The sequence below is a fragment of the Siphateles boraxobius genome, unplaced genomic scaffold, assembly GCF_051911475.1.
Source record: "Siphateles boraxobius isolate OS27281-9 unplaced genomic scaffold, OSU_SipBor_1 22, whole genome shotgun sequence".
Classification (NCBI taxonomy): Eukaryota; Metazoa; Chordata; class Actinopteri; order Cypriniformes; family Leuciscidae; genus Siphateles; species Siphateles boraxobius.
Genome location: NW_027508833.1, coordinates 6,150,529 through 6,163,932, shown reverse-complemented (window position 1 = coordinate 6,163,932; position 13,404 = coordinate 6,150,529). Strand labels below are relative to the sequence as shown.

Sequence of the window (13,404 nt, the reverse complement as noted above, 5' to 3'; positions counted from 1 at the left end):
TTCAGTCGTAAAGAAATTAAGGTGTTTGATGAAAACATTCTAGTTTTCATTGCAGCTTCAAATGGCTTTAAACGACACCAGACGGTGCATAAGGGTCCTATCTTGCGAAATGTTCGGTCATTTCAAAAATAAATAAAAAAGTTTAAAGGAGCCGAATGTAAGAATGTGGCCAAAACTGGTACTGCAATCACTTTCAAATGACTGTAGAGCGGTGTATCCCCTCCCCCTCCTCCCTGACTCGAGCTTGTCAGATAGTCTGCAGGATCCAGCAGGAACGTATACAGGCTGCTACAAGAAGCTTTTTTTGTTAATTATGTTTATGCTTCAAATGATAGATGTTTTGCAAAGTAATTATACATCGCAGAAATGTACTAATGGCGATTAGCCAAATATAATCGCAAAGATGTATGCTCGTATGTGACAGTACATTGTTAGAACAGTAGGTGTTAGTCTAACTTGTAACGGTATGTATCTGTCATTAACGTAAGTACAAGCACAAGCCTCTGTCACTGTGTGTAACCGATATCAAAGATACAGCTATTCATTTAGCTGACGCTATAAGTGAAAGCGACCAGCTGTATTTTTTATCTAACCCTCCAGTACACGTCCATAACGCTAAAATATGTGATGTGAAAGATTACTTGTCATTCTATTATTTTTGGCTGTAGTAGAACTTGCATGATAAACAATAATGGGCGTGCTAATGTTGTTGTTCTCAGCGTCTCATCTAGGCATGTGCCGGTATCAAATTTTCATGCTGCGATTAATTGATTGAGCTTTTATCACGGTATACGGTATTATCACGATATTTTAATTGCACAAGAGAAACAGACGGATTGGGGGTATCTAAAAAAAAACTTGCATCACAATGTGTAATTGTGATTGTCAAAACATTAATTTTATTTTTTAGTGACAACATGTTATAATGTTTACATGGTTACTGAGGCTACTGTTTGTATTATTGCTTAACACAATTTTCATGATTTCAATTAAATTCTTGGATTTAATTTCAATCTTGATTCAATATTGACTCATTTGGATAAATATTAGGTAGGCTACAGTAGATAGCCTGCATTTAAATGTTTCTCAAGAAAAAATATATCTCACATAATGCTGTAAACATACAGAGAGAAATTAAATATAATGCATACAATATAAATATAATAATAATATAAATATAAAAATGTAATATGCCGTAATTTTCATTATAATAACAATTATATAATGACAAGTAAACATATATTAAAATAATATAGTGCACATATTTAGCAAAATACTCCTCTCTATAGCTATTTTCTTATAGTCAACTAACATTAAATGGCTTTCCTGAGGTAAATGTAACGTTCTGTGACATAATTGTTCTCCTGCAGTGTTATTGACCTCTTTCCGTGGTTGAAAAACACTGATTGATCGAAAGTACGTACCTTTCGGTGGGTTGTACTGTATCTTTAATAAAAAGTAACAGATGATCGGTTTACTTGATCTGAGGCGCGCGATCTGTCACGTCACATTTACAAGCACCAAAACAGTATTTATTGTCTGAATTTCGTTATAAAACCTGAGAGCTGATATTTTTTTCATATCAAAAGTAACCTGCTCTGTCTAGTCTGTCGGTGTCAGTGTCCTCTTTGCTCCGCGATTTTTCTCTGGGTGAGAAAATGGATGTGTGGCGCGAGACCGTGTGAAAGTGTCAATTGCGTGAGTCTCAAGCTGCTGAATGCGTGAGAGTCGGCAGCCATGCGGGGGATAAATAGTCGGCAGCGTTCCTCCTTCCGACGTGCTTCTTCTCCATGTGAGGATTGTTTACATTAGACTAGAGAGCGCACTGCATGCACACAGTGCTTATACATGTGATGTGGGGATTGTTTACATCAAAGTGCACATGTGTTTTGCGCAGCATATACGCATTGTTTTTTAAGCGGTTGATGGAAAATAAGCTGATGCGCGTTCTAAAAATCTAAATTCGGATCTATTATTTTTCACGGTATTTCGAAGTCCCCGCGATAACAATATCGTGCATATTCATTACCGCGATTTATCGCATTACCGAATACCGGCCCATGTCTAGTCTCATCATAATGACAGAGAAACGGGCTCTGATAATGCATTGCTATGTTAGTAATGACGACTCACCGTTTTTATTACCCAAACAATTCCTTACCTTTTCAATTCGAGACCCACCTCCTCCATATGAGCTAACGTAATGTTACTTTGCACGAACACGCATAACTTTGTTCGACTGTCATGAATATTTGAAATGTCCATTTACATCAATTATAAGTTAGCAAAACATAGATGAATCTTAGTTACCTGTCCAGGAGAAAATTAGCAACGTTGGCGCCTGTCTCAAATTCTTCTCCGTTTTCAGCCGTCTCCATCTTTCAAAGGCATCTCCTATACAGATCCTTGTTTTATTTCGGACTTTGTCACGAAGTATTTCGGATTCATAACGAGTTTTTTTTTGGTTTCGCAACGTTAGACATTTTTTTTATCCGATTCTGACACGTTTCTAGCTGCTGCTGTGGTAACTAGAGCAGAGCTGGCATTCCGGATGCTGCAACACTACTGACTTCGTGATTGGTAGATAGGTGGAGGCTGGCGCATCAGACCAAAACACAACATGACAACATCAACATCAGTTGAGGGCTGCAACTTCACTTTTTAAATAACAATATCCTGGCCGGACTACTGTTGTCAGTGATATAAGTATTTGAAATGAACCCGATTTCTTAATGTCTAGTGACATATCAGGGCCATTTTATGATTAATTGAAATAAATTTCTTACATAGCCTACAGCTCCTTTAAGTTTTATAACCACAAATGCTCGCCTTGCTCTGTTCTGTGATGACTCTCCTGTTCGAACTCGTTCATCAAAATGAACAAATCTTTTTTCGAGTCATTTCATTCATTCAACGAAGGAGAGTCACGAACGTGCATCACAGAACAGAGCAAGGCGAGCATTTTGTGCTTATAAAACTTAAACTTTTTTATTTATTTTTGAAATGACCGATCGTTTCGCAAGATAAGACCGTGAACTAAAAGTGAACTAATCCTTTAAGCGAAAGGCCATTTTTTTTTTGTAAGGAAGTCAAAGCCAATCTTATTTTGTCACAAGAGACACATTCTAACAAGGACGATGAAAAATTTTGGAAGCAACAATGGGGAGACAATATTTTGTATTCACATGGAACTTCTCATTCTGCAGGAGTAATGATTTTATTTTTTAGGTTTATAGGGAAAATTATTGATTATAAAAGTGATGAAGCAGGTCACTGTCTAATAGTTGTGGTGGAAGTATTTGATTTTAAAATGATTTTGATTAATGTATACGGATACAATAACAGGTCTCTCAATAGAAACATGATGTTAAAGTTAACTCAAGATATTAGGGAATGGAGTGCTACTTATGGCACGGATAGCATAATAATATGAGGTCATTTTAACATAGCACCTAATTCCTGGCTTGACAGAAAACCTCCCAAGGGGCTACAACCAGAATATAATGACTTGTTAAATAATTTTTGTTTATCCAATAATTTGGTAGATTATTGGAGAGTGACACACCCTAAAGCAATGCAATTTACATGGATCAGCCCAGCAGATGCTAACCTATGCTCAAGGTTAGATTATTGGCTTATGACTCCAAATATTACTATTCTTACACCAAAATGTGATATATTGAATTATCTCCTCTCACGGACCATTGTCTTATTTGGTTTGTCACTCTCAATAGTCAAACAAAAACATAAATCAAACAATAATTGGAAATTTAACAATACCTTGTTGCTGAACGAAGAATTCTGTAGACAGATAAGAATATTATGTCTTGACATTAATTAAATGGATTTATCAGATATAAGTAAATGGGAGTGGTTTAAATTTCGAGTTAAGCAACAGGCTATTGAAACTGGAAAGAAAATAGCTGATAACCGTAAACGTAAACAGAAGGAAATAGTTGAAAAGATAAGTTCATTATGTGGAAAACCTAGCATAAAGGTAGAAGAGATGAAAGAGTTACACACGCTCCAGAGCCGATTAGATGTTATTTACTTGGAGAAGGCAAAAGGCACGTTTGTAAGATCTAAAGCCAAATGGATTGAGCAGGGGGAAAAAAACTCATCATATTTTTATAGCCTTGAAAAACGGAGACAGACTAAAAAATGTATAACAAAACTAAACCAAAATGGAAATATCATTCAAGACACAAATATAATAACAGAGGAAGTATGTCAATTCTATAGCAACTTATATAAGAAAAAGTTTCAGAGTGACGATTGTCATGCCTTTATGAAAAGTGTAAAGAAAAATGTAACAAAACTGACAGATGAAGATAAATCCTTACTAGAAAGAGATGTTACCTTAACAGAAATTGAAACAGCTTTAAAACAAATGAAAAACGGTAAATCACCGGGCATTGATGGTTTATCCATAGAATTTTGTAAGACTTTTTGGTCAGATCTTATCTCTTATAATGCGTATCTCGATTACATTAAAAAATGTCAGTTATCCCCAACAATGAAAACTGCTCTGATAACCTTGTTGCCCAAACCCAATAAAGACTTATTACTATTAGATAATTGGAGACCTATAACTCTACTTTGCAATGATTATAAATTACTAGCTTTGGTATATGCTAACAGAGTAAAAAATGTCTTGAACAAGTTAATAGATGAATTTCAGTCAGTTTTTATTAAAGGTAGACATATTCATAATAATGTGAGACTAATTATGGGCATGTTAGATTACCAGAGCCTTAACACAGAAAGCCTAATATTGTTTATTGATTTTTTCAAGGCATTTGATCCTATCGAACATGACTTTCTACTGGAATCGCTCCAACTTTTTGGGTTTGGTAATAACTTTTGTAAGGTAATCAGAATGTTTTATAACCAAATATACAGTTATATTTCACTTCAATCAGACATCACTCCAAGAATCAATATCTCTTGTGGAATAAGACAAGGGTGCCCAATTTCACCAAAATAATTCATTCTCTGTACGCAGCTTTTGGCCTATTTTGTAGTAAATAATAATGACCTTGAAGGGATAAAAGTTTGTGACACCGAATTGAAAATGAGCCAATTTTCTGACGATACAGTGATATTTCTTAAGGACAAATCAATTCTTCAGAAGGCTTTAAAATTATGTGATTTCTGCTTTTTCCAGGGCATCAGGACTTTGCCTCAATCTAAAAAAAATGTGAAATTTTACCTTTATATAATTGCATTGAGACAGACTTGGAGATGATTCCAGTTAAGAATGATGTTAAATACTTGGGCATCCATCTATCTAAAAACTTGGTAATAAGAGAATCCAAAGATATCACAGAGAAATTTGAAGAAATAAAAAGAAACTTTAATCATTGGTTAACAAGAGACTTAACTATTTTAGGACGTAACCTATTGTCAAAATCAGAAGGGATTTCTAAATTATTTTACCCAAGCTATTCTCTCTATATTAGTTCACAAAACATTAGAAAAGCAAATACTATAATTTACCAATTCATTTGGCGTAATAAAACGCACTACATCAAAAAATCACAACTTGTAAAAGACTATAATAAAAGGGGGTTAAAACCAATTGATTTTGAATCTATGGTTGGAGTTTTTAGAGTTAACTGGGTAAAACCCTTTTTAGATAAACCTGATTCTCTATGGTATCATATTCCCAAAAATATTTTTGATAAAGTGGGAGGCTTAGAGTTATTTTACACCACATGGCTCCAGCCTGGTGGAATAACAGAGTAATAACAATAAGTAGAAAAACGCTTTTTTTTCAGAAATTGGTTTGAAAAGGGAATCATTTTCATCACAGATATATTAGATGAACAAGGTAATTTTCTTAGGTTTTCGGATTTTAAAACAAAATTGTATATACAAAGTTTAATTAGGGATTATAACAAGGTATGTAAAGCAATACCAATAGCCCTATTAAATATGATAAAAAAATATTTTTTTATTTTTTTAAAAACTAAATTTGCCTATACTGCAACTAAACCAAATTCCCCTTAATAGCAAAAACTGTAACAATAATTGTATTATTAAACTATTCAAATGTAGACTATTTCATGACTTTGACCAAATTATAAAAATAATACATTATGATGAAAAAATAACAAATAAATGCATCAGGTTCATGAAATGGCCAATACCTCCTAAAATTAAAGAAATGCAATTCAAAATTATAAATAGATGTTATCCAGCAGCAGAAATGCTTAAAAAAAGATTTGGTTTTGAAGTGGAGCCATGTGTGTTCTGTTCCCAGGAAGATGAAACTATTGAACATTTGTTTTTCTCTTGTCCAGTGATAAAAAGTTTCTGGCAAAATGTCGTAAATTGGCTGGAATTAAAAATGGAGAGAATTATACAATTAAAGGTTGAGCAAATTCTTTTTGGTAATGAAAACCTTCCGAAGGATATTCTTAGAATTTACAATATCACAACAATTATGGGTAAATATCATATTCATAAATGTAAATGGCAAAATAAAAATCCATCCCTAATGGTGTTTAAAATTGAACTGAGGGAATACTCTGCTTCTTTGAAACTTCTGAAAGTCTCCAGTGATAACGTTTACTCTGTATGTGAAGATGTCTCAAAATGTTTGTCATTATAATTTGTAAAGCTTCAATGGAACTTTATTTTAAGAATATATGAAGACTGAGGACAATTTATATATGTGAAGAACTTTGACATGCCTTATGGACTGAAGTGCCTTTGCTTAATTTATTTTATTTTATATTTATTTGTATTTAATGTCTTATCGGAATTTGTTTTATTTAACTGTGTTTATGTTCTACACACGAGTCTCCCAACAAGAGATTTTGTAAATAAACAAGTTCAATAAAAAAAAAAAATAATAAAAAAAAAGACTAAAAAAAAAAAAGACTGAGACTCTGTCTGGATGGAACAAACACAGACAAGCCGAGTATAACACAAAAAGTAATTTGGTAGTTTGGAAGAATTCATAACCTAATTTATGACTATTTAAAAATCAAAGCGTTTCAAACCAACCTACAAACCACTGCTAGAGAAAATAAGCATTTGTGCAATTCTGATAGTCTGTGCAAAATCTGATAGATCATGACACCCGTGTGACATCTAGCCCCAATCTGCCCTATACTGTGACTCTGAAAAAATATACAATCCTTCTCCAAGGAACTCCAATTTGCACCATAGTGCTGCAAAAAACAGAACCTGGTGTACGTTTAAGAATGAAAGGAGAATGTCATGTCTCTTAAAAGTGAGTGATCTATCATCTAGTCATGGAAAGACACTACATAAAATATATTTCCAAATAGATCTGTCTGTCACTTTTCTATTCTCTCTCGACAGAATTATGGCGCAAGGCACCGTCTGTGTATGTTAATGGAAAAGAGGTCTGGGATGGTGGCGGCGCTGTTTCTGGACAGCAGCAGACTGGCCTTTCACTGCAGTGGCACAGCGCTGGAGACACCGACACCAGTCCCGATCCAGACCACTCGGAGACAGAGAGTCCTCAGGGAATGCTGGAGGTGACAGATGGACAGGGTCCCTGCGGGTCTTAAAGGATTAGTTCACCTCAAAATGAAAATGTCCTAATAATTTACTCACCCCAATGCCATACAAGATATCCATGTCTTTCTTTCCTCAGTGGAAGAGAAAATAATTTTTTTGAGGAAAACATTTCTGGATTTTTCTACGAATAATGGACTTCAATGACAACCACTGTTTTGAAGTCCAAATCAATGCAGTTTCAAATGTCTTTGAAGTACTTGAAAATGCTGTGCACGATCGCAGCTGAGGAGGAGGGTCTTGTCTAGCGAAAAAATTGATAATTTTTGTGAGTAAATTATTAGGACATTTTCATTTTGACGTGAACTAATCCTTTAAGAAGTCTTCAATTCAGTTTTATCAGATTTAAGGCCATAAAATGCCTTGTCAGTATATCATAAAATGTAATAAGTCAGACAAAACGGAAAAGTTAGGTATATGTGGCGAATGGAATACTGACCGCTGATTGGACGAGATATCTTTCAATCAAGACATCCAGAAGTACAGTAGACTGCGGCAGAAGAAAGTCGATTCGTGTGCGTATGTGTAAATATTAGAGCTGTCTATTTAACCGAGAAAAAAAAAAGATGAAAAAAACCTTTTTCATATTAAAATCTATCGATATTTAGATATTATGTGCCAAGTTTACACAATTAAAATTTTTATTAACTCACTTTTATGCAACCAAAATATAAAATTGCACACCCTCTCCCAATTAGGACATTTACAACAGAAGAGTCCATGTGCAAAAATGGATAACCTTGTTCTTGTTCAATATCGTGAATCATGTTTTTTTTTTTTTTGTGCATTCCAAGTAATATCAGTCAAACAGCAGCTGTTTTGTTTTTAAGTAATAATAACTTTTTTTAAAAATCAGGTAACTCACAAAATTAAAGTTTATTGAAATTATAATTAGTTTTTTAGCAAAAGCAGATAACTCCACCAGTAAATTTTTGGCTTAAGCAGATAACTCCAAATTTCATGTTTCAGAGTTAAAGGTACAATACCTAAGATTTTATGCCGCTAGAGGGCGCTACATTCAAAACAACAACAACGGCTTTGCTTGATGACGACGTGAAGGAGCGCGGAATGATGGGAACTGTTGTTTTCAAATCCACCGTGGATAAATCAGTCAGACGGGAATCGAAAATTAATTTTCATGGATGAGGTAAAGTTCGATTTCTATAAATGTTGCGTTTAATGACATGCTTGTTTTTCATTAAACTGATATAACCGCAAAAGTAAGGTTTAATAGTAAATTAGTCATCACAGATGTTACTGTATTTGTTGAATTGTGATAACGCTGCGCATTTTAACGTACATTCGAACATACCCACATCATTTGCCAAAGGACTGATTAATCTTTATGTAGAACATCGTATATTTATTTACATAGAAATATTCGCGGTGAATATGACCTTACGATTTTTCACATCATATGCATAGACAACAAGACATTCTAACAATAATACTAATTGTTTTGAATCCTTTACTGACATGAAAATTGAATACAGAACACGGTGTTACTCACCTGTCAATTAAAACACATGCAAGATCGGAGCCTCTTTCTAGTTCAAGATTTTCAGGAAGTTCTCTCCATTTAGGAAATGCCACACCGATGTTGGTCCTGGTTTTATTTCTCTTCTTGTCCCAAATTCTTCTTGGGTCGCTTGGTTGACCCGTTCGTTGACGTTTGCGTTTATGAGACTTGTCTTTGTCGACAGAACCAGCTGCAATCGCCAAAGAATAATTGTGTTCCATTCCATAACAAATGCGCGAAACAAACTGACGTTTGTTGCTTGATAGACGCTAACGCACAACTACGACTTCCGCATTTGTCCAAGACTCCACGCAGTACGAGCGGAAACCGAGGGTAACGCGGATATGACGCGATTGACTGGTGATTCCCAGCTCATCCCTGCTCACACGCCCCGTTTCCTTGGTCAAAATCGCAATTTTCTCACGATTTAAACATTGTTTGAAACATTTGGAATATTGTAAGTTATCATCTTAACTAAATATATAACACTGGCCTTGTGATTTTGGGATATTTTAATGCAAAAATCGTAGGTATTGTGCCTTTAAAGAAAACCAAGTAATTGCTATGATATATAATAAAACACTCGGTTAATCTTTGTAACGTTAATCTCCTCAGCTGACATAGACGCCTGAAAAACTTTGTCGTTGTGATAAACGTACACGCAGTACAGGGAGCTTTTCCCTCACCACTAACGTGCTACTTTAGCAAGGTTGCGTGAAAAAGTTTAAGCTTTTAGATATCACGGGTTCATCAAGTTCGTTGAAATTATCCATCCTCGATCACTTTTAGTCAGCTTTGACGAAACTCCTCTCAGCTAGCGCTTCTTTTTGAAGTGATTAGCAGCCTTGTTACTTGACCTGAATATTGTGCGCTGATTCGCTAAAACGGACTTATCGAGATGTGTTCACAAACACCAAGGGTGCTTGTCAGTTTCTGCTGTAAAACATGAGTTGCGATGCCTCGAAGGTGAACAATTCTGGCTTTTGTGACAAAACGTGTTTAGGGTTCAGTCAATCTTTTCATGCGTATTTTAGATGAGATTAACGTTACAAAGACACACCGGCAAACAGTATGGTGAGTAAACAAAAATGCGCGCTTTGGCAGAAATGCATAGACGGACGTTACGTGAGGATTTGGAGAGTGTCAGAATAAAGGTACCTTATATCGATATTTTACGTGTCGCAATCGATGCATCAATCAAACGTCTAACGATACGATGCTTCGATCCATAGCGATGTATTTTTGCACCCCTATAGGCTACCATATTATAAGACAAAAGCTCATGCAGGGGCATTGCCTCTATATCTGGAATTTAAGGGGCATTATAACTGCATTCTAATAGTGTTTATGTTTGTTTTTTGCAAAGTGAGTGAAATACTCGATAATGTCAGCTCGCAGCCTCACACATAATTTAAAAAAAATAGAAGATACAGCTAATACACATACACATGTGAATCGACTTTCTCCTGCCGCAGTCTGCTATACTTTCTGCCTGTCTTGATTGACAGATGTCTCGTCCAATCAGCGGTTAGTATTCCACTCGCCACAGCTCGTCGCCACCTTATCCGTTTTGTCTGACTTTATCGTTGTGTTTTCTGACTTGTTAATTTGTAATTTGTTATCGTGCTTGAATCGCATCACGCGCCCCACCCCACAGCGCAAGGTATAAACAGGAAGCGGGCGCACGCACTCATTATCTTTTCACTTCGGAGCAGAGCTTACTGTTTGACTTCATAGTTCTTCAGACAGCTGCAAATGTTAAAGACTCGTGACAAAGACTCTTTGTTCCAGTGTTGGTGTGACGGCACGATCAGCGGTGGCCGCGAGCATTTTAAGCTCACAACTGCTGTTTTCACAGCATTGCAGGTTCTGTGTGTCGGTCTCGGTGGGCGTTCAAAACCCTGAGTGTGTACCTCATTACACCGCGGTTACCCCTGGGTGCTTCAGCACTGAAAGAGTTATTTTTCTATCTTTTGTTTTCACTAAAAGAGCAACACAATCATGACCCTGCATCATTTTCAGGATGTCATTCCACTTGTGCGTTTCTGGATGCGGTCGTTCCCTGGCGCCAGCAGACGGCCACAATAGTTGCCTCTTGTGTTTGGGCATTCAGCACGCTGAGGCAGCTTTTTGTGAATAGTTAATGTTCCCATTGCGGGAATATGACTAGGGCAGCGCTTAGGTCGAGACTTGCTTACTTCAAGGGAGGTGCAGTCCCCTCGCCTATGCCCTGATCTAGTGTCTATTCTGGACCTGAGCATAGACCTACTTCTGTGCATGGCCAGGCAATCTCCGTGGGCCCTTCAGGCCTCACAAGCGCTGGAGCCTCCAAAAGAGAGTGCTGGTCCTTCTCATGGACAACCAGTCGTTTCTTTTGGAGCTCCTCCTTACGACCCGATGTTGGTCGCTGCATCGGAGGGGGAGATGAGTCCTCTTCAGTCCTCTGGAGATGAGGATTCGGCTGCGTTGCCCCCTTCGGGGAGCGTAGCGTTGCCGTTGCCAGAAGCCGTCCTAGTGGCTCCTCCCCCCTCACCACCCTTGACTGCGGGGCAGCTAAGGGGTATGTAGATATCCCGCCAGTGGAGCATGCCGTTGCGATGCAGCTGTGTCCAGCGTCCTCTTCCTCTTGGCGGGGTAATCCACTCCTTCTTTCCAAGGCTTGTAGTTTTCGTCCGGTCTTTCGGTGAAGGCTTATAAAGCCTGTGGACAGGCTGCTTCCGCCCTCCGTGCCATGGCGTTCTTGCAGGTCTTGTAGCTTATGGACATGAACGAGGGTGGTTCTGACCCAGAGCTCCTTCGGGAGCTCCGTGTCGACCCCGCCTGTCCAGGCCGCTGCCAAACCAGGAGGCAAGCGGAGGTGCAAACAACCCTGAGACGGGCGACCCATAGGTGGATCATGTTGGTCTTCAGGAGATGGTGAACGCGCCGCTCCTTCCCCCGGTGGAGGGTCGGGCGGAGAATCTTGTTTCCTTTTCTTTTTGTTCCGGTACCAACAATTTCAATAAAAGAGCCATTTCTGAAACCTCTGATTCCCAAGAGGCGACCTGAAGGACGCGTACTTTCATGTCTCGATTCTCCCTTGACACAGACTGTTTCTTCGCTTTGCGTTCAAAGGACGGGTATATCAGTACAAAGTCTAACCATTCGGGCTGGCCATGTCGCCCCGTGTCTTCACGAAAGTCACGGAGGCGGGCATTGCACCCATGTGCGAGCGTGGTGTTCGCATTCTCACCTACTTCGACGACTGGCTCATTCTTGCCCAGTCGAGAGAGCAGTTGTGCAAACACAGGGACAATGTGCTCAGTCACCTGAGGCGCCTAGGGCTTCGGGTCAGCTGGGAAAGAGCAAACTCACCCCCGGGCAGAAGATCTCTTTTCTTGGTATGGAGCTGGACTCGATCAACATGCGTCCAGTCAGTGTTGAACTGCATGAGCATGCTCAGATGCAGGACAGTGGCACCACTGAAACTGTTTCAGAGGCTCCTGGGGCATATGGCATCTGCAGCCATGGTAACGCCACTCGGATTGCTTCATATGAGACCGCTCCAACACAGACCCCATGATCCCATGATGGGCGTGGCAGAGCGGCTCGTGCCGGGTCCAAGTAACCCTGCAAACTCTCAGCTTGTTGTCAGACCCTTCGTTCCTGTGGGCAGGTGTTTTCTTAGAACAAGTTTCCAGGCACTCTGTAGTCTCCACGGATGCCTCTGCCACCAGCTGGGGGGCCACGTACAACGGGCACGCAGCTTCACGTCTGTGGGCGGGGCCTCAACTGCATTGGCACATCAACTGCCTCGAGTTGTTAGAAGTACATCTTGCTCTGAGCCGCTTCAAAACACCGCTACTAGGCAAACGTACTGTTCCGTACAGACAGCACTGCGACCGCTGCGTACATCAACCGACAGGGTGGTCTATTCTCCCGCCGCATGTCACAACTCGATTGTCACAAATCTCCTTCTTTGGAGTCAGAAGCATCTGAGGTCGCTTTGTGCCATTTATATTCCAGGCCTGCTCAAGCGTGCAGCAGATGCTACTGGGAGAATGGCGACTCCATTCCCAGGTATTCCAGCTAATTTTCAGGCGCTTCGAGACCGCACAGTTAGATCTGTTTGCCGTCCTGGACATGTCTCACTGCCAGTTGTTCTATTTCCAGAACGAGGGGACCCTCTGCACAGATGCTCTGGCACACAGACTCTTGGACAGACTTTGTGCAAGGTCAGGGTGGACGAGGAGCAGGTCTTGTTAGTTGCAACGTATTGGCCCCACCAGACATGGTTCCCAGAACTGGTGCGCCTCGCAACAGCCCCTCCCTGGCCCATTCCTCTTAGAGAG

General features: G+C 39.0%; 1 protein-coding gene across 1 annotated transcript in view; it reads left to right on the top strand.

Moving 5' to 3' along the window:
• angel1 (angel homolog 1 (Drosophila)) overlaps window positions 1-13,404 on the top strand; it is a 56,703-nt gene that overhangs the window by 11,349 nt on the left and 31,950 nt on the right. The window contains exon 2 of the mRNA XM_077238523.1: window positions 7,336-7,514. Within this exon, the coding sequence (XP_077094638.1) occupies window positions 7,336-7,514 (179 nt within the window). The remainder of the gene's footprint in view (window positions 1-7,335; window positions 7,515-13,404) is intronic.